The sequence below is a fragment of the Stegostoma tigrinum genome, chromosome 9 (genome assembly GCF_030684315.1).
Source record: "Stegostoma tigrinum isolate sSteTig4 chromosome 9, sSteTig4.hap1, whole genome shotgun sequence".
Taxonomy (NCBI): Eukaryota; Metazoa; Chordata; class Chondrichthyes; order Orectolobiformes; family Stegostomatidae; genus Stegostoma; species Stegostoma tigrinum.
In genome coordinates this window covers 20368094-20390525 of record NC_081362.1, presented here as the reverse complement: position 1 = coordinate 20390525, position 22432 = coordinate 20368094, and the positions used below count along the sequence as shown (strand labels likewise).

Genomic DNA, 22432 nt, shown 5'->3' with positions numbered 1-22432 from the left:
CATGAGTCCGTGCTGCTGGCCCCACTCGCGTCCGTGCTGCTGGACACACTCGCGTCCGTGCTGCTGGACACACTCGCGTCCGTGCTGCTGGACACACTCGCGTCCGTGCTGCTGGGCCCACTTGCATCGGCGCTGCTGGGCTTATTTGAGTCTGTGCTGCTGGGTCCACTCGAATCCCTATTGCTGGGCCCCGTCGAGTCCCTGTTGCTGGTCCCACCGTAGCCGGTGCTGCTGGGCTTACTTGAATCTGAGCTGCTATGTCCACTCACTTCCAATGCCATCACTTCAACTGAGCTCTTCATCAAGAGGTACGTAAATTAAAATAGAAGAGAAGACAAAATGAGAGGAGAAAGAGAAAAAAGAAACAAAAAGAAAAGTGGATGGAGTGGGCGAGTCCTAGGCTCAGAAGCCCCACTCCACCACTATAATATCTTGGTGCAATCCAGTAATTTGAAAGCAAATACAGATGTAGGATTTCTACATGGAGTTGCTGCAATCTCACATATCGCTCATTAAACTCCAAGGTGTATTTTTCTTGAAAACATCATCCAGTTTCCAAAACTGTCAAAATCCAACGAAGCATCATTGGAGAGAGCCTAAGCCTTGAAAGGGTGAGGTAACACAGATGAGCATACTAAATAAGAGCAAAAAATTGACCACTCAGTCCCTTGGATAACAAGGTGTAGAGCTGGATGAACATAGCAGGCCAAGCAGCATCAGAGGAGTGGGAAGGCTGACATTTTGGGCCTAGCCCCTTCCACAGAAATCCCTTGGAGCTTGTTCTGCCATTGAATAAGACCATAGTTTGTGTTTTGAATTCTACATTCCTATCTCACGTTTTCATTTAATAAGTCTTCTATCATATACATTTTACCATGAAATACAATGGAATTGCCAAACCTTTTTCATTATTCAGCTGCTCGGTTTCTAGTTCTGCAAATACTTTGTAGTTGATCTTGTGCTGGCAGGAAGTGAAAAAGGGCAATTTGTGGCTTTCTGTTTGATGGCGATGTAACCCATGGGTTGACTTTATTCCCCATTAGTCATAAGATTCTATTTCACAAAATAGTGGCGGGAAACCACATCCTGAAACCTAATGATAATGAAGAAGGGTCTAGGCCCAAAACATCAGCCTTCCTGCTCCTCTGATGCTGCTTGGCCTGCTGTGTTCATCCAGCTCTACACCTTGTTATCCCGGATTCTCCAGCGTCTGCAGTTCCCACCTACTCCTGAAACCTAATACTTGGCTTCAGTTTTCTTTTTCCAACACTGTCCATTTGTAGCCACCTCAAAAAAAGCCTCTAATTCAAATCTTCTATCTGAAGGTAAATCTTAGTCTCCCAGTTTCACTTTTAGGTGACCATTCCCTGATACCAATGTTAAAGAATATTGTCCATTTGTGAAGCACACACAATACTCTGGTTATTATTCTTTATTTCTTCAAACAGAGCTTGTTTCTCAATTCAAGTGCACCCTCCCTCTGCTTCTGGCTAGTTCTTCTTTGTGTACATTTTAATAGCTATTTTAATTAACCTTTTCAGACATGCTGTGACACACATCTGGGACAGGTGGGATTTGAACCAAGACTTTCTGGCTCAGAGTTAGGGACATTATCAGTAGGTTATCAGACCCGAATATATTATAATACAATTAGCTAATTAATTCCAGCACTGGTGCACTTTGTTCCCTTTGACTCCTAAGTATTTAAGACTGTTATATACTAATTATGTACTTATAGAGAGTTCTACTTCAAGTACTGTTTCTAGATTATTCTGTAGCTCTTGTATTATTGTAGAATCTAGTTGAGGAAAGACATCTATTTGCACCTTGATGTCTTTATGGACTGCTACCACAGGATCTCTTACTCCCTTGATCAGATCATAGTTTTCACACAATTTGTTTAATTGGCTGCTATAAATTAAGGTTACAGCAGAAGTAGAGGTCAAGTGACTATGATAAATCAGGCAGTATAGTTTGTACAAATGCATTTCTCTAATCATCATCTTTTTGGTGAAGAAAGTATGCAAAAATTGCATGCACTATCATTTGCACTTACAAGTTACCCATGATACATGGTCAAAAAAGTAAACAATCATTCATTAAAAAACTGTATTGCTTAGTTCCACTTTCATTAGTTTTTACACACACATTGTATGTTTTTTTATATATCATGCAGGTTTTCTAAAGGTGTGCATTGCTGTTGTCTGTTCATCTGGCAGCTGTTCATCCCTGGGTGATGGTCCTTCTCTGGAAAGCACTTTCCATCATGAATGCTATTATCTTGGTGAACATTATTGCTGATTCATTTCCATTGTGGGGGTCACCAGACCTATAAAGAACAAAATGGCACAGGAAAAGACCCTTTGTGTTGCCAAGCCTGCACCAACACATTTTGTCCTTCTATACTAATACTATCTCCACTCACAGGGTCTGTATCTTTCTATTCCTCTCCTATTCAAGTAATTGTCCAGGTGCTTGTTCAATGCTGCTGTTGTGTCTGCTTCCACCACTTCATCTGGCAACACATTTCACACACTTGCCACCCTTTGGGTAAAAATTGTGCCTCGCACATCTTTATTGAACTTCCTCCACTTGCACCTTGAACCTGTGTCCTCTAGTAATCGACCCCTCCACCCTGGGAAAAAGCCTCATACTTTCTATTTTATCTGTGCCAATTCACAGTCTTATGAACTTCTATTAGATCTTCCCTCAAACTCCTGCTTTCCAGTGAAAAATAAACACAGTCTATCTAACCTTTCTTTATAGCTAAAACCCCCAATACCAGGCAACATCCTGGTAAACATTTTCTGTACCCTCCCCAAAGCATCCACATCCTGCTGGAACTGTGATGACCAAACCTGTATGCAATATTCCAAGTGTGGCCTAACTAAAATTCTATAATGCTATAGCACAATTTGCCTATCCTTAAACTCAATACCCCTCCTAATGAAGGCGAGCATGCCATCGGCCTTTTTTTGCTATCTTATCTACCACTGCTGCCACCGTTAGTGATCTCTGGACCTGCAAACCCAGATCCCTCTGCGGATCAATATCCTAAGGGTTCTGCCAATCGCTGTATAAATTTCCATCAGTACTTGACCTTCCAAAATGCGTCACCTCATATCTGCCCAGATTAAACTCCATCTGCCATTTTTCTGCCCATGCCTCCATCTAGTCCATATCCTGCTGTATCTTCTGACAATCCACCTCACTATCTGCAACTCCACCAATCTTTGTACCAACTGCAAACTTACTAATTAGACCAGCTATGTTTTCCTTCAAATCATTTATGTAGACCACAAACAGCAAAAGTCCCAGCACTCATCCCTGTGAAACACGACTAGTCACAACCCTCCATTCCAAAAAGCATCCTTCCACTGCTACCCTGTCTTCTATGACTGAGCCAGTTCTGTATCCATCTTGCCAACTCACCCCTCATATCATGTGACTTCACCTTCTGTACCAGTCTGCCCTCAGGTACCCTGTCAAAGCAATCATTTCCAGCAGCTTTTGGGACTTACAGTCTTTCTCTACTGGTATAATGAAATACCAAGATAATGAAATCATATCTTCCTAAAAAACTGCCTTCAGTGAATGGACATTCACACATAAGTCTGTGGTTGAAACAAGGTATATTGTTGTTCATGTTTACCATGCATGATTGAGGTGACAACTGCCCTTGTTGAGAGTGGTGAATGTCTGAACTCTATCTGGCTTTTTAATGCTCAGTCTTGACAATGATTTGGCAGTGTTAGCAAAGTGAAATTGGACTTTCTGTCACTACATCTCAATTTTGTCACTCCCTCCAGTCCTTTACCTTACTTCAGTAGTCCTTTTTTTTCCAGGTTGGAAGAGTATTTGGGTGTAGTATGACATATATATTGGACTGCACTGCTTTCCATGCTTTCAGTTGGTACATTTAACCACTTTAAAATTGCCTTGTACTGAGGTGTGCTAGATTTGTTTGATTTTTGTTATGATCTGTTTGGCAGTTTTCACTGCTATCTCAGTCTTTCTTATGTGATTGGGAATAGTGTAGGCATGATGTATGGTATTGAATTTCATAATTCCTTATGAAGCACCTGAACTTGTCACTCATGAATTGAGAGCCATTGTCACTTTATCACAGTATCATTCAAACTAAAGTGAGTTTTCAAGCAGTTTACAACCCTACTGGTTGTTGACCTTAGCTGGTCCAATTCCTAGTTGTCACAATAGTAGCAAATGGTGACAAGATAATCATTTCCTGTGCTAATGAAGAGGTTTACTTCAAGCTTTATTCATGGTTTGTCTGTGATTTTGTACAATTTAGAAGTTCTTTTGCAATCTTAGCATTGCTCTAAGTAATGTCATTCTTCATATCATTCCCTATGTTTGATCATTAGAGCACTTCTCTTGCCTTCTTCAGACTAGAATCAATTCCTGGATGGCTTGCTTGACTATTAGCATGCTTCAGTATTTGTTTTGTCATCTCTTTAGGAGAAATGACCATGTCCTTTGTGTAAGGTGCCATCTTCATATATTATTGCAACTCCACTCCTGTCATTGGCTGTATAGCATGTGCCTTATTCCATGTTCTTTGTTCCTTAATTCTTCTGTTCTACTGATGTTTGCACCCCATATCTAAACAATCTTTAAAGGCCTCAATCACGACAGAATATCACAAGCTTTTGGAACGTAGCCCCTTCGTCAGGTGAGAAGCACACAGACACAGAATTTATTGGCAGAGAGATCAAGGGCAGGGAAATCCAAAGTTCATACAAATAGTTTGAGTGGAGTGTTAAATAATAAGTCTCTGCAGATGTTCAAAAGTGTCAGACATTGTGAGTAAAGTGATAACAAGTGAAAGGGATGACCTACAATCTGATTAAATTAGACAGATGATTGTAAAAAATTAAAAATAAGATGGTGCTGGAGAGAAACCAAATGACTGGAAATAACATAAGTATGAGTTGCATGCCAGAGATGTAAACAAAGTAATAAGTGATCCAAGACTGTACAAACTAATTAAGATAGAGAGATCATAATAATTTATCAAGTTGATGGTGTCAAAACAAGACAATAGGAAGAATTTGTATGATCTTTTGATTTCTCTGCCTACAAATTCTGCGTCTGTCTCCTGCCCTCCCACTTCACCTTACAAAGAGGCTATGCTCCAGAAGCTTGTGATTTCAAATAAACTTGTTGGACTATAACCTGGTGTGGCGTGGCTTCTGACTTTGTCCACGCAGTCCAACACTGGCACCTCCACATCATCGCTTTGGAATCGGAACTGAACTAAAATGGTCTCATTGTGACGACGGGCATTAGGACCGCGCGGAGCCACATTTCGACCCCCCCCCCGCGCTGATAAGAACCACTGCTAGGGATTTGACGTCAGTCACTTTCCCGATTTAAACTGTCAAAGATGGCGGCAGGTGGCGAGTGGAGAGGTTCAGCGATCTGTCGTCGCGGTGGTGGCGACGACGATGGCGGCAATGTTGAAGACGACATCACCAGCGAAGGTAACAACCCCGTGCACCGAGATATAGCTGCTACGTTTTAACTGTGCTGTGGGGCTCATCGGCTTGCGGGAGGAATCCGGCCACATCTCCGACAGTTGCGTCCGGTAAAAGAAGTTCGTTGACTCTCCTACCTCCGGGAAGATTTGAACAGCGGCGCGCAGTCGAGAACGCGCGCGCGCGAAGGGGAAGTTTTTTTGTGGGGGGCGGGGTGGGGGAAATGAGAGAGGAGGTTTCAGTCCCTGGACCTGAGGTGTTGCGCAGGCGCGGAGTGTTCCCCTCTTTCCACCTCCTCCCCCCACCCCCGCCCCCGCCCCCAACGTTCACGCACGCGGCCGTGAGGCGACGCTTCTGGGCCCAGGTGGGGGGGGGGGGGGGGGAATAAAGGAGATGCCGTTGAAAGCGGCAGAGAGATCCGAGGAGATGCGGGTTGGGCTCTGGAGGTCTCTGGGAGAAACAGCCGGTGAGTTCGATGGGAAAGAGGAATTCATCTATAAGAACGGTGTGGATGGGGTACTTTATTATTAAATGAGGATGGGGCCCTACGATCCTCGGGGTTTGTGTAGGCCCGCACCGGGCTCTAGGATCAAATGAAGGTAATCCTTTATATTAGCAATGGAGAGCCGCAGATGTCAGGAGAAACGGCCCCAGCGTTGCTGGCGCGTTTTCCTGCAGTGGGAGTTTAAGCATTTCTCACCCCCCCCCCCCCCCACCACCAAATTCTCTTGACAACAGCTGAGGCCGGCGTGTAAGCAGGTCCCTTTGCTTTTTCATTCGAGGGAGTGTTAGGGAGAGAACAGCGCTGAGTAAACTGAATTGGTGGAGAGTATTTTTGCAGACTTCGCGTCCTCCCGTCATTGACGACTTGTAGGAAGTCGATCGTTCCATCCTGCAATGTTGTGAAGTGTCAGCTTCTTTTGAGTGGGTATGTGTTATAGAATTTGGGTAGAGGGGTGAGCTCTCTGTCCATGTGTTAGAAAATATCAGGCGCAGTAGTTATTAGAATAACAATTCGGTCGGGTTTTAACTGCTCCAATTTCTCTCTCCTCCACCCGTGCCCGAGGGCTGCTCATTTGCGGCTCTGTCTCGACGGTTGGAGGAGGAGGAGGTCCGCGCACGCAAGTGGCTGTAGCCCCTCCAATCTCCTCCCTCCAGGCCTTTGGTTGCACAGTTCGTTGGGGGATGGTTACATAACAGCACACCAATCCAATGCAAAGAGAAGCAAGGATATTTTACTGGGGGGGGGGGGGGGAAGAGGGGAGAAGTGGAGAGTGATTGATACCCGATCAGATTCACCCTGCTACGTCAAGTCCAGGTACTCTGCTTGCTTTGGAACTAAGGGCAAAGATTTGTTTCCGGAGCTGGTTGAGTGAAGGCAAAGCCTGAACATTTACCGTCTCGTTTCAATTTTAGGCTTTTTAAAAAAAACTGGTAAAAGCACATTTGGGGCTTTCTGAATTTAAGACTTGAGTACCACCACGCACGGTTCTGTTTTGGTTTTGTTAACTTTACACGTTGGCCTCAGATCCCGAAATTTCTTACCCACGGACTCCTTCACTTTTGTGTTATTTCGGGTTTGTAGACCAGGAGCTGTGATCACCACTGTCCAAAACCAGAAACCACCTTGTGACTTCCGATTCAGTTTTGTTTGATATGGTACCTTCATTCCCTGGACTCACCCCAGTGAAGCTGTTGAAAGAATTTTCTACATTTTAATGCTTAAAGATTGAGGAGTAATGTAGAATTGAATTAAGAGTATAGGCCTAAAACTTCGTAACTTAACCGACGTTCAGCATTGTCGATAAGATTTTTGTTGCCCTTGGTGGTTAACCGCTCGCACTATAAATGTTTAAGAGAATTTTTGTCATCAAGAGCCCTCATTATTTGGTATTAATGATATTGGTGACATAAATGGTCATTGCTAAGTGTCAGTTAGTTATGTGGCATAGCTTTTTAATTGCATTTGACATGAAATTTGAAGAATGATCTTAGCATCATGATGAAGTTTGATTTTTATTGTATACATTTTAGTGGAAATATAATAAAGCGCTTCTACTGTTGCCATAATCTGGTGTCATTTTGGATAGCACAGGAGTAATATTTTTAAAAAAATTGAGTCAATAATGCTTCCGCCAGTGCTGGACCTGACCAGTGTCAAAGTCAACGGTCCTTTCACCACTGGGCTTATTTTGCCATCATAGCAGCAGATGTCTGGTTCCATGCTCATCCCTCTGCCAGCTGCTGCGTCACCACTGTCTGCCAGCGTCCTGCTTTGGGCTCAACAGATAAATCTTTAATAAAGTTTACAAGCTATTTTATAAACTAATCATATCCATATCACCATCTAGTAATCCATGTTTACTTGTTGCAAAGGAAAATCACGTTTTAAAATCAAGATATGATAATAGTCTAGCCTTTATTTAGAGTTCTGAATCTCCAGAAGGCGATTGCTTGAATTATTTTCATTGGGTTATAATGGCAATTCTGACCATTCTCCAAGTGTTAGCATATGTCACAGGCGTTGTATGAGTGAACCATTTGTGGATGACATCATATACGTTTCAATCATCATAAGTTCTCTCAAGTGCTGTCCAGGACTGTTTTATAATTTTGTTAATTGATGTAGCCCAAGAATGATTCATTGCACTGATAGTGAAAGCAATCTTTGAAATTGGAAAGCAGCTAATTCTGTTTTTCCTGCTGTACTATCACAGAAGCAACCATTATACTTGCTGACTTTCTAGTTGAAGCTCAAATGAAAAGGTTTCTCTGGCGATTCATTCTTCCAAGTTGTTTTACCTTGTCTTTGGTATCTCTGATCTTTGTAGCAACTGTGACCAATGCAGTAAGCATTTGATGCTGTAGAAGTGACATTTAAAGATGTATGTGATTGACCACTAATAATATGGCTGTGACCTGCCACTCGGACAAAAGACAGCAGACAGCAGGGCCAGGATTTGTTTATTCCCAATCGCTGTTGAGAAATTGATGGTGAGCTAGTTCTTGAACTGTTGCAGTGCATGTCATGTAGGTACCAACACAGCGCTGTTCGGAAATGAGTTTAATGTTTTTGACCTAGCCAAACAATGGAAGAATGATTGGTTGTGACATTGGACCTTGCAAGTTTTTTTTCCTCCCAGGTATCTGCTGTCCTTCACCTTGTTCGTGGTACTTGTGGCTTTGGAAATTCCTGAGCTGTCAGTATGCAGTGCTACTAACAATGCTAGTAGAAAGGACCAACATTTAACAGTGGAAGGGGAGCAGATGAAGTGAACCTGTTTATCCTAGATGGTCTTTAACTTTTGTGTGTTACTGCTACAGTACTCATCCAGGGCCAAGAAAAATATTCCATGTTACTGACCTGTAAATACCAGCTTTGCAAGCATTTAAGCACAATTTCTTCAAAATAATCTACAGTAGACCATGTAGCCGTAAAGTGTTTTCCTACCAGATCTTAATTTTGCTGCTCTCAAATGTTGTTGTGGAGGTGGAGACAGCAAAGCGAACTCTTCAGAAACACTCTGCTACTTTGCTTCAAGGAGTGCTTCATTTACATTAATTGTCATGAGCTTGCTGCCAGTAGTTTAAAATGGTGACAAACTTGTCCATCAAGCTGCATTTTCTTGTGTTTACACCTAGCTCAGTGAAGTTGGGTAGCAGCAGAAGGATTATGAAGGAGACAAATCCTGCATTCTGGATCTTACACCTTCGTAACGTCGTTTTCCATGTGCCCAGAGACGACCTGGTACAGAATGGGCCTGTTTAGTGATAGTCATGTGGTAGTATTATGTGTACTTCAGTAGACTTCTTCCTCAAATCAAAGGACAGACACTGACGGGTGTTTAGAGAGCCATACAACATGGAAATAGACCCTTTTGACTCTGACTCCATGGATTTGAGGAAGAAGTCTCCTCAAGGACACAGTCAGCAGGCATGTTATCCAATGCCAAAATGTTTTAGAGGAAGTCTTGATATTGATCCATAAACTATTTGCCAGTGTTGTGCTTTCCAGAAAAAAATTAACGTTGATTTTTAAAGTATTCCATACTTTTCAATTGATAGGATTTTGTAAATGTACTACTCTTGGGAATATTTTGTAAATCTCTGCTCAACTTACACCTACATTAAATTTACTCTTTAAGTTAGTAAGTAACAAGGTGTCCACAGATTGGTCTTGTTTCAATTTTGTAGAATTGGAAGCTGTACAGCATGTTGGATTGTTTTGGTAATCGTGTTGGATAGTGTCCATGAGTTGAATGTGCCTCAGACTTTAGGTAGGACATATGATAGGTTGGAACCAAGTGTTTCCTTCTAAGGTGGCTGTTGCTGTATGTAGGGAGTGCTTAAAGTTGCTATTTTCAGGAATACAGCAACAATTTGTGAAACAACCTGTTTTAAGTGAAGAACTGATAGGTTCTTTGACCTCAGCTGAAAAATCTTGTGCTTGTACCTATAAATTGAAATACGCTGCTTTTACATTTGTAAATGAAAACAGATGAACTTGCTTTGGCAGCTATATACTGAAATTGGAAGAGATTAGAATGGCCCCTGCGCAAGGATGACATGCAAATTTGTGAAGCATTCCAAATTTTTAGTGGCCCTCTGGTGCAGTGGTGATGTCTGTTCCCTTGTTTGGGAGGTCTGGGTTCCAATATCCCCTGCACCAGAAGTCTGAAGTAACATCTCTGAACATGTTGGTTAGAAAAAAGAAGTTAAATTTTTAGAAATACTGTAACTTGCATTACATTGTAGTGAATAGTCTGGTATGCTAGGGTACAGTGGGTTTAGCATTTTCCCAAAGACTAAGATATGCCTTTGGTTTTTAGCTGAGGTCATTGCTCGTTACTGGTCACATTGTGACCACTGCTTGGTGTCCCTTCTTGCTCCTACTTTTGGTGTCTACTCCAGGTTTGAGGCCTTAACTTTCTTCTCTTTGCGTCCTTTCCTACAACAGGGTGTTGATGGCTGTACTTATTGGGCTGCTTCCTTGCTGTGGACCACCTTCTCTAGATATGTTTTGTGGTTGCTGGGGACAATGTAGATGAACAGCTATGTTTTTTTCCAGGTGGAAAGTAATGGCCAGATCATCCACTTCACCAACACGTTCCACCCCAACCTGAAGTTCACCTGGACCATTTCTGATACCGATCTCTCTTTCCATCTTTGGCAACCACCTGGAAATTGATATCCATTTCAAGCCCACTGACTCCCACAGCTACCTAGAATAAACCTCCTCCCACCCTCCTTCATGCAAAAATTCTCCCACTGCCTCCGAGTGGTTGAGAACCCTCAACCGTGTCTCTCGCAACTTATCCCTCTCACCCACTTCGCGCAATAACAACCAAAACAGAATCCCCCTTGTCTTCACGTACCACCCCACCAGCCTCCAGATCCAACGCATCATCCTCCAACACTTCTGCCATCTGCAATCTGACCCCACCACCAAAGACATTTTTCCCAACCCACCCTTATCTGCTTTCTGGAGAGACCACTCCACACTCCCCTCCAGCCCCACCACACCCGGCACTTTTCCCTGCAACTGCAGGAAGCACCATTGTGATCAGCAAAGGAATTATCTCAGCAAACCCTGTGGTAAGGGATCTCTGAACTGATTTCCAAGTATTTCCTTCAGACCATAACACATACATTTTTCCTCTCTCTGTGTAGAGGACACGTTGATCATAAAGAGATAATGGGAACTGCAGATGCTGGAGAATCCAAGGTAACAAAGTGTGAAGCTGGATGAACACAGCAGGCCAAGCAGCATCTCAGGAGCACAAAAGCTGACGTTTTGGGCCTAGACCCTTCGTCAGAGAGGGGGATGGGGAGAGGGTTCTGAAATTAATAGGGAGAGAGGGGGAGGCGGACCGAAGATGAAGAGAAAAGAAGATAGGTAGGGAGGGGATAGGTCAGTCCAGGGAGGACGGACAGGTCAAGGAGGTGGGATGAGGTTAGTAGGTGGGAAATGGAGGTGTGGCTTGAGGTGGGAGGAGGGGATAGGTGAGAGGAAGAACAAGTTAGGGAGGTGGAGACGAGCTGGGCTGGTTTTGGGATGCAGTGGGGGGGAGGGGACGAGCTGGGCTGGTTTTGGGATGCAGTGGGGGAAGAGGAGATTTTGAAGCTTGTGAAGCCCACATTGATACCATTGGGCTGCAGGGTTCCCAACTGGAATATAAGTTGCTGTTCCTGTAACCTTCGGGTGGCATCATTGTGGCACTGCAGGAGGCCCATGATGGACATGTCATCTAAAGAATGGGAGGGGGAGTTGAAATGGTTTGCGACTGGGAGGTGCGGTTGTTTATTGCGAACCGAGTGGAGGTGTTCTGCAAAGCGGTCCCCAAGCCTCCGCTTGGTTTCCCCAATGTAGAGGAAGCCACACCGGGTACAATGGATACAGTATACCACATTGGCAGATGTGCAGGTGAACTTCTGCTTAATATGGAAAGTCATCTTGGGGCCTGGGATAGGGGTGAGGGAGGAGGTGTGGGGGCAAGTGTAGCACTTCCTGCGGTTGCAGGGTAAGGTGCTGGGTGTGGTGGGATTGGAGGGCAGTGTGGAGCGAACAAGGGAGTCATGGAGAGAGTGGTCTCTCCGGAAGGCAGACAAGGGTGCATCCCAAAACCAGCCCAGCCTGTCTCTGCCTCCCTAACCTGTCAAGGGAGTCGCAGAGAGAGTGGTCTCTCCAGAAGCTAGACAAGGTTGGGGATGGAAAAATGTCTTGGTTGGTGGGGTTGGATTGGAGATGGCGGAAGTGTCAGAGGATGATGCGTTGTATCTGGAGGTTGGTGGGGTGGTATGTGAGGATGAGAGGGATTCTCTTAGGGTGGTTATTGTGGGGGCAGGGTGTGAGGGATGTGTTGCGGGAAATGCGGGAGACACGGTCAAGGGCGTTCTCAACCACTGCAGGGGCGGAGGAAGGGTAATTGTGGTCCTTGAAGAACGTGGACATCTGGGATGTGTGGGAGTTGAATGCCTCATCCTGGGAGCAGATGTGGCGGAGGAATTGGGAATAGGGGATGGAATTTTTGCAGGAGGGTGGGTGGGAGGAGGTGTTCTAGGTAGCTGTGGGAGTCGGTAGGCTTGAAGTGGACGTCACTTTCTAGCTGGTTGCCTGAGATGGAGACTGAGAGGTCCAGGAAGCTGAGGGATGTGTTGGAGATGGCCCAGGTGAACTTGAGGTTGGGGTGGAAGGTGTTGGTGAAGTGGATGAACTGTTCAAGCTCCTCTTGGGAGCATGAGGCGACGCCAATACAGTCATCAATGTAACGGAGGAAGAGGTTGGGTTTGCAGCCAGTGTAGGTGCAGAAGAGGGACTGTTCCACGTAACCTACAAAGAGGCAGGCATAGCTTGGGCCCATGCGGGTACCCATGGCCACCCCCTTAGTCTGTAGGAAGTGGGAGGAATCACGAGAAGTTGTTGAGGGTTAGGACAAGTTCGGCTAGGCAGATGAGGCTGTTGGTGGAGGGTTACTGGTCGGGCCTAGGGCACAGGAAGAAGCGGAGGGCCTTGAGGCCATCTGCATGAGGAATGCAGGTTATAGGGACTGGACATCCATGGTGAAAATGAGGTGTTGGGGACCAGGGAATTGGAAATTCTGGAGGAGGTGGAGGGCGTGGCTGGTGCCACGGATGTCGGTGGGGAGTTCCTGGACCAAAGGGGAGAAAATGGAGTCCAGATAGGTGGTGATGAGTTTGGTGGGGCAGGATGTTCACTTGCACATCTGCCAATGTGGTATACTGTATCCACTGTACCTGGTGTGGCTTCCTCTACATTGGGGAAACTAAGCGGAGGCTTGGGGACCGCTTTGCAGAACACCTCCACTCGGTTCGCAGTAAACAACTGCACCTCCATTCACGAACCATTTCAACTCCTCTCTCCAATTCCCACCCCTCCTACTCCTTGGACACCATGTCCATCCTGGGCCTCCTGCAGTGCCACAATGATGCCACCTAAAGGTTGCAGGAACAGCACCTCATATTTCACTTGGGAACCATCTAACCTATAGTTCATAATAGTAAATACTTAGTGATTGCTCACTGGTATTGATTGTGGACTTCACAAGCTTCAAAATCTCTCTTTCCCCCACCGCAGCTTGTTCCCGCCTCCCTAACCTGTCCATCCTCCCACCCATTCCATCCTTGCTGTCTGGACTGACCTATCTCCTCTAACTTCCTCACCTTTACCAGTTCCATCCCTGCCTCTTTGACCTGTCTGTCTCCTCTTCACCTATCTGCTCCTTTATCTGTATCTGCCTCCCCTTCTCTCCCTATTTATTTCAGAATCCCATTCCCCTCCCCCATTTCTAAAGAAGGGTCTCGGCCTGAAATGTCAGCTTTCCTGCTGTGTTCATCCAGCTCTACACCTTGTTATGGGTTCTGCAGTTGCTGTGCGTTGTGCCACCAGTGGCCTGCAGTGGTGGTCCTGAGGATCTGGCCACTGGAGGGACTGTAGTGTCAGTGAAGGGCAGGCTTGTGCCTGGTGTTCGGGTGCTACTTGGCGTAGCATCACGTGAGCCTGCAAGTCAGGAGGTTGGCCGTGGGCTGCGCAGTCAATTTGGAAGAAATTTTAAATCTGTTTATCAAAACAACCATTTATAGCAAAAAAAAGTGCAACATGTAAGATTTCAGTGCTCAATGATGTATCAACATTAAAGTGAAACAACAGTAAATGGAGCTATTAAATAAAGGGTTTCCTGAAATGGGTGGAATACCAGAACTGGTTTGAAAGTGGTCAAAGGAATGAGTGGTACCAACAGAGTTTATATTTTGGGGTTGGTTGAAAGATGATGAATGGAATGGGTTGTCTTGGGGCATGGTTAAAACACTTTGAATAGTTTCCAGCATTAGATCGAATACTAGCATGCTGAGGATTAATGAAAGGCTAACTTTATCCTGGTTATTGTCTGACTCTGATCATACTTGAGCAATTCAAACACAATAGGCAATTTAGTCACTAATATTGTGCACTCCTACCTGTTTCTAATAGATTTGAGGCTGTAAGGCCAATTGTTATATTTGGTAATAAGAATGAATGATTTGATGAAAATAGAGATTTGAGACTGAAACAAGGCAGTTTGATTTCTGGAGCTGACCTTGTTGATTAGTACAGTGATGTAATTGGGATAAGGTTGCTTGATTGTTTTTTGGGAAGCAGGTGATGAGTTGACCAGGATATTATAGTGCTTTTATTTTTTAAAAAAAAAACCTCTCTTGAACACTGTACCATTTGATGATCGTAAATCTTTTTCGTTTATGTTGGATTAATTTGAATTTTAGATGTCTTGTTCTGATTTCGTGGAGTTGGTCTTTAAAATGCTGCTTTGAATTGTAAGATTTTTTCCACAAGGAAAAAAATGTATCTCAGATGTGAATATTTCCAGTTAGGGCCTACACCTCAGGTGTAAAATCCTGGATATTCAAGGAATTGCCTGTAGGTACAGAACTGTGCCATTGGATTAAGTATTGCTTGTCGTTGCATGTAAAACGAAGGTGCTTGAGTCAGTTCTGCAGTATGGCACTTGTCGGTATTTGGTGAAATCCTGTGAAGCTCTTCAGTGTTTTCTGATCTGTTCCACTGGTGGCTTATCACCACCTGTAGATGCAGTTTCTTGCATGAACCACGACTTTTTATAAAGGATATTAGGGGAGTGAAACTGAAAAGTAAAAGGCTTTTGACATTTGATATTTACTGCATTAAAGGACAGACAATTTGGAGTTCACATTTGTTTTTTAAAATTTTGTTGTAATTGTGGTACACTGGGCAGCTAAGGCTTTTGTATTTGGGTAGAAGATGTGAATGAGAGGCACTTAACATATATTCATACAGTAGACTTCCTTGGTAGAAACAATCCTGTTTCCACTGAGTTTTAATTTAAAGTGCAATCTTAAGAACTGTACTTTGTTCTCATACTTGTAGATCAAGTATTTCTACAACTGCTCAGTTTACCAGGTCACCAGACTTAATGTTATGAAAGTTTTATTGGAGTTTGAATACTTTGCTTTGTTCTAAATTCATCTCACTACCAGTATAATGTAATATGTTAACCTTCATTCATCCATCTTTCTGTGGATAATCTTCCACTTCTTTCTAATTCAGAATTTGTATGTCGTTCTTTTTAGTTGTAAGAATGAATTAAGTTTACTTTGTTCACAAACTTTGCAAGGTAAAATAGCCTGACCGAAATCTCCTTGCAATGGGGGAGGAAAAGAAAACATTCAAGATCTGCGTTCAATAATTTGTTTGATATTGTAGCTAAGAAACTACATGAAATGAAGTAGCTAAGTGCTGTTTTATATGCTATACTTTGTGGCAGTGAACAGTTATCTTGGAGCTGCATTGCTGATTTATGTAAATAATTCATTAAACAATTTTTTGTTGGATTTTTTAAGTTGGTGGGATTGAAATTTTATGAACTGTACCTGTAAATTAAAATCAAATCCTTGAGATTTATTTCAAACTTATTTCAGACGGATTGTAAGAACATTTTGGTTCCCATCTTTGTTTCAAAATTGCTAGCAAGTATCTTGATATTTGAATTGAGCTGCTGAAATGATTTTTAAGAAATTTTTTGCTGGATGCATAACACTGGACAATTTTTTTTGTATCTGAAGTCTTAGATTATTTCTAAATCATCAAATTCCTCACACGAGTGTCTATGAAACTCGGTGGACAGCAATCACTAAGTATTTACTATTATGAACTATAGGTTAGATGGTTCCTTTAAAAATGTGTTAAATTCTGGGTTTATCAGTTTTTTTTTCTCTAGTACACTATATAGATAGGTTTCTCCTGTACTCTTAGAAATATCTATACATTTAGAGTGAGCTTGATCCCACTTAACCTGAAGTGGCAATAAAATTACTCATATGAAAATTAATTGACTTTAAGTCCCCAGGTTTAAGGAAGTATTTTTCATGAAATCCCAAGAAAGTCTGTCAGAATTTGGGTTAATGGGTTCAGTTCCTATTGTGTAAAGCTAGATTCTTGAGCCTAATTTGCCACTTGTGCGCAAGTACTAAAGTTTCTTCTAACGTAGAATTCAGAAATATTGGAATGGAAACTACTTTTTGGGGAAAAAGCACCTTGTATTTCATATTGTTTGTGGTTTACTTAGAACACTTAGTTTTTCCACAATTGCTTTATAATTTATCGGAATGAAAACTGGGGTAAAGCCATGTGATCGTGTCACCTCTTTGTTAATTTTTGGAGGTCTGTGAATAGCAGGAAGCCAGGATATTGGACTAATTGAAGTTTGTCATTTAAAAAAAAAACTGCATTTCTTTCGTTGCTGCATGCATGCAACTTTTAAAATTGAATTTTACTGTTGTATACAGGTAGGAACATTATGGAGTTATGTAACTCTCTACAAAACAGTTTTCACGTTAGTCCAAACATTAAATTCCATATAGTATGTGACTTTCCACAGGTGATGGTAAACCTCCAGTATTTTATCATGAGACATTAAGTCAAGTCACAGTTTCATGATCAATAGTACTTCAGTAAATTGAAAAAAGTTTATCAATTTTCCTTTCAATTTCCGCCCTGCTGTCTCATTCACCTGGTCTATCTCTGAAACCTCCCTTCACTTCCCTGATATGTCTGTTTTGACTTCTGGGGATAGACTGGCCACTGATCCACTACAAACCCACTGATTCCCACAGTTAGCTTTTGTACATCCTCACACTCAACTTCCTGTAAAGACCCTATTCTCCCATTACTCCACCTCAGTTGCATCTGTTCTGATGATGCCATCTTCTACAAGGAGGGGTCTCCAAAACGCCCACCAACTTCCTCAGTCAAGGATTCCCCACACCATGTTTGACAGGGCCCCAGTCATGTCTGATTCATCTCCTGCAGTTTGGCCCATACCCCTTCTCCTCCCTCTTACAACACTGAGGGTCCCCAAGTCCTCACTGACCACCCCACCAGTATGCAGATCCAAAGAGTCATTTGCTGCTATTTCCACTACCTTCACTGAGAAGCTGCCATAGACTTGTTACCCTCCCCTCCCTTAGCAGCCTTGAGGGACTGTTTCGTCTGGGACACCTTGATCTATTTCTTGTCCACTCCCACTCCCAATGCCTCTTCTTAACCCCACAGCTCATTCTCTTGAAATCTTTAGGAGGTGCAGCACCTGCCAGTTTACCCCCACCCCCAAACTCCACTTAATATGTAACCAATATAATTTTCACTACAGTCAGTCCTGAAGAAGGGCCACCAGACCTGAAATGTTAGCTGTGCAGGTGGACTTTGATATGCCAATTTATAGACATGTTCATAAACATTTTTTAGTTGAAAGATAACAACTGTTGTAACTTGATCTACAGTTTGCTAATTGATCTTTTTGGAATTTAAATTATTTGGAAGGAGAAATAAATAATCTAAACAAGTGTAGAATTTAATAACCCACTGAAAAATAGAATTCCAGGTTTTGAGCTTTATGTAACTGCTGGAGTACTGCTCAGTGGATTCTTAAGCAGTTGTGACACTTTTTTGATTTTGAAATATCTTGTGCCTATACTAAATGTAATGTAATGCTAAAATTGAATGAATGTTAACTGTTGTTTCCTTCTCCTCTTCCCACTCCTGTGGTAACTGCCTGACCTCTGCATTTCCAGTGATTTTTTTTTTTCTTTTGTTGCATTGTTATTGTTCCAACAGTGAGAATTAAAAGATTAATAGAAGTTTGATTTTTTTTTTTAAATAAAAACCTGCCTGGATATCATTAATGCATGTTAAATGTTAGCAAAGAATTACCCTATTCCTTTTTAATAGAAAAGGAATAATGCCTGAGAACTAATGGATCCCTAATGTGTTTCTGGAATAGGTCCCTTTAATTAACATCTTTGATAGGAAAGATGATGGATTGAAACATCCTTCTCTGGCTTTTCCTTGCCATCTTTTTTAAATGACAATACTACATTAACCAGCTTCCTTCTGGCATCTCATCTCACCTGTGGCTATAGATGACACAAATATCTCAACGAGGGACCCAGAAATCACTTCCCATGTTGTCCAAAAAAATTCAAGCGTGCACCTGATCATCCCCCAGGGATTTATCCATCTTTTGTGTTTTAAGACATTTTGGCATCTCTCCTGTAATATGGGCACCTATCAAGCTATCGCTGTTTACTTTCCCAAGTTCTGTAGCTTCCAGTTCCTTCTCCACTGTAAACACCAATGCAAAATATTCATTTAGTATCTCACCTATCTCCTGTGATTTCTTGCTTACCTTTTAAATGGCCCTATTCTCTCCCTAGTTGGTCTTTTGTCCTTAATGTATTTGTAAGATCTGTTTTGGATTCTCTTTCACCCTATTTGCCAAAGCTAACGTACATCCACTTTTTACCCTCCGGATTTGCCTCTTAAGTATACTCCCCCTGCCCTATACCCTTCTAGGGATTCACTTGATCCCTGCTGTCTATACCTGACATATGCTTGCTTCCTTTTTCTTGACCAGCACCTCAGTTTATCTAGTCATTCAGCATTCCTGACACCTCCCAGTCTTCCCCTTCATCCTAACGGGAATGTACTGCCTGTAGAATCTTTCTCACTTTTTTGAAGGCTGTCCACGTTCCAGCCATCCCTTTGCTTACAAATATCTGTCCCAATCAACATTTGAAAGCTCTTGTCTAACACTGTCAAAATTGGCTTTCCTCCAATTTAACTTCTAGATCCAGTCTATAGTTTTCCATAACTATTTTAAAATGAATAGAATTACGATCACTGGCCCCAAAGTGCTCTGCCCAGAGAGACCTCAGTCACTTGCCTTATAATCTTTCCCAAGAGACGGTCAAATTTTACTACTTCTGTAGTAGATACATCCATAAATTAGTAAGAATACTTTCTAGTAGACACTTAAGGATTCCTGTTCATCTGATCCCTTTAACACAATGGCAGTCATAGTGATGTTTGGCAATTTAAAATCCTCTATTGCTACCACCTGTTTGTCCTTTGCAGATAACTGAGATCGCCTTACAAATTTGCTTCGCAATTTCCTGCTGACTATTGATTACAATCCTAATAAGGCTATCATCCTTTTCTTAGTTCCCAGTTCCACCCACATAACTTCACTGGATGTATTTGTTGGAATATCCTCCTTAAGTACAGCTGTAATGTTATCCCTGATCAAAAACACCACTCCCTCTCTTCACTCCTCCCCACCTTCCTATAGCATTTATATGCTGGGAATTAAGCTGTCAGTCCTGTCCACCCCTAAACCACATTTGTGTAATACCCCAGTCCCATGTTCCCAACCATTCCCTGAGTTCATCTGCATTACCTGTTGGGCCTCTTGCATTGAAATAAATGCAGTTTAATTTCAGTCCTACCTTGTTCTCTTCTCTGCTTTGCTCCTGCCTGCTGTGACTGTTTGTTTGACTCACTCCTTCTTCCCATTGCACCAACTGCCGATCGATCCTGTTTCTTGCTATGTTTCTCCATCACTGGCCAAGGCTGCCACCACTACCTGCGCCCAATAGGTTTAAAAATCTCCCAGGTGGCTCTAGCAAATCTCCGTTGTTTTATTAGCCCCCTTCCAATTCAGGTATAATCTGTCTTCCTTATACAGATCACTCTCTATCCTAGAAGAAATTTCCAATGATCCAAAGATGTGAATTATTCTTCCCTGCACCAGATCCTCAGCCACGCATTCATCTGTTGTATCCTCCCATTTCTACTGTCACTAGCGTGTGGCATCAGGAGTAGTCAACATATTACTACATTCAAACCTGCTTTCTAATCCCTAATTTCCTGTATTCTTTCCTTACAACCTGTCCTTTTCTGTTCTTGTCATTGCTTCCATTGTGTTCAACGACCTCCTACAGGTCCCTCCCCACTTTGAGAATGTTGTGTCCCCTCTGAGTCATCCTTGTCCTTGACACCAGGGAGGCAAACCACCATTCTGATATCTTATCGGCTGCAGAAATGTCTGTCTGACTAGAGTCCCCTGTCAGAGTCAATTGCTTGGATGCTGACTTACCACTCACTACATTACAGCCAGTCTCGGTGCCAGAAATTTGGCTGTCTATGCTAATTCCCTGAGAGTCCCAACATTTTTGAAAACTGCATACTTGTTTGTGACGGGGATAGCCACAGCAGAGTCCTGTGCTACCTGCCTCCCTTTCCCAGACATAACAGCTACCTGACTGTATTTGTGGTTTTGTACATTCCTGAAACTGCCATCCTTCACCCTCCAGCTCCTGTAAATTCCTCGTTGCCATGTAACTGTCACCCAAACTATCTATGCCATCCTGTAAGATTTGCTGTCAGACATTTTTCTGCAGACGTAATCGGCAGTAACACTGAAATTCTCCCTAATTTCCCACGTCGGACAGGAAGACCACATTAGCCTACTAAAGGCTATCTTTTACAGACCCAGAAAATAGCAGTCTTATGCTGTAGGATAACTTGGTACCTATGTTTTGTATTTTAAAAAGTGCACAAGCAAAATAACCCCACCCTTCTCTCAATTGTGGATATATAATAAAAGTAAGGGTAGTTTTTTTTTGGGAGGGAAAAAAAGGTTAGCTGTGTTGCCCTGTTGCGAGCAGTTCTCTTGAGGTCTCTCCAAGGTCAGTTGTGAATTTCGCAGTTTTTGTCTTAGACCTAACTCTGACATCCAGAGTTTCTTATAACTAAACAGCACAGGCAATCGGCTGTGAAAGTTCACTGCTTCATCAGTCAGCTATACAGGCTCATTGCTGCTTTTCTTTCCCTTTCCAAGTGGTACCTGCTGTGTCTCCTGTTTAAGTTCCAAAATGGTGCAACAGTTTATAAAACAGTAATTATTGCTCCAAGAAATTGAGGAAATCGGCTTACAGCACTGGCTGGGGGGAGGGTGGGTAGTATGGAGGGAAAACCCTCAAAGGAGCAGCTCTTCCAGCCACAATTTGTTTCTGGACCTCCTCCATGGATTACCTCTAGGATTTTTTTCTCGAACAGAAAGGACATTAGAGGTGACTTGAAGGTTTTAAAGTATGTTGTTAAGCTCATGCTGGTGATTTTAATATAGCCTTCACTTGCCTTCGAGTAATGTCTGCTTTCCAGACAATAGTGAATGCTGGTTTGAGAACTTGGAAGTCCATATACTACAATGTGATGACTATGCCAAAATTGCCTGGTTGAGAATGCAAGGTTTCTATGAAACTAATTTTGTACCAGCTGCAGTACTGTTTATAGTCTTTCAAGCTATAAGAATGCCTGGTGTAGGAAGTGAAATATGTTAACTTTTTTGAGCTGGGGCTGGTTATAAACTTTAGAGCTTTGCATCTAGTGGTTGTAGTCACAGTAGCTTGTCCTTTTTATCAGGTGAATTCACAAGTAGCCTTTACATGCTTTTTATAGTATATGTTGCAATGCTGTATCAATAGTTGAAGATTGTGTTATGAGTTTGAAGAAAGTTTACTAATAAAACTTGCCAATTTTTTTATTTAGCCAAATGTTTAAAATAATTTTAGATGCTGTGTACTCGATAGCTGTTGAGACTTTTTTGGAACTAATTTTGCAGTTAACACCACATGTTTGCTAAAGCAGGTTGAGATGTCAATGACACCTGATGGGAATTAGTAAAGCAGCAATAGTGAAGTAGTGCATGTATTCAGATTTGATTTATACAAAATGTTTCTGTGGTTTAGGAAGAATATCTTGATTCTGATGTTTGAAACCTGTGTGGTCATTATTATTTGTCTTGCTGAAACATGTAATCACAAACGTAGAATGATATTGTACCAAAGGAGGCTGTTCAGCCACTGAAGATATGCTGACTTTTGATAGGAGTGACTGAATAACTATTCTATCCTTTTATTCGTTTTGTAGACCTGCAAGTTTTCTTTCTTTTAAACATTTTCCAGTTACTTTTAAAAAAGATATTTAAATGAATTGCCACTCTTTTTAGGCAGGGCTTTCTAGATCACAGAACCCTGTGTATATT

General features: G+C 42.5%; 1 protein-coding gene and 1 pseudogene across 5 annotated transcripts in view; both read left to right on the top strand.

Moving 5' to 3' along the window:
- Positions 1 to 5395: 5395 nt before the first annotated feature.
- atl2 (atlastin GTPase 2) overlaps positions 5396 to 22432 on the top strand; it is a 76764-nt gene continuing 59727 nt past the window's right edge. For 3 of the 5 annotated variants that reach the window (XM_048535974.1, XM_059648393.1, XM_059648392.1), the window contains exon 1: positions 5396 to 5504. In XM_048535974.1, coding sequence (XP_048391931.1) covers positions 5408 to 5504 — 97 coding nt within the window. In that variant the 5' untranslated portion in view covers positions 5396 to 5407. Of the gene's footprint in view, positions 5609 to 5867; positions 5965 to 22432 lie in introns of those variants that run through there. The other 2 variants (XM_059648395.1, XM_059648394.1) reach the window with 2 other exon arrangements.
- On the top strand, positions 10001 to 10094 carry LOC125455246 (U6 spliceosomal RNA; annotated as a pseudogene).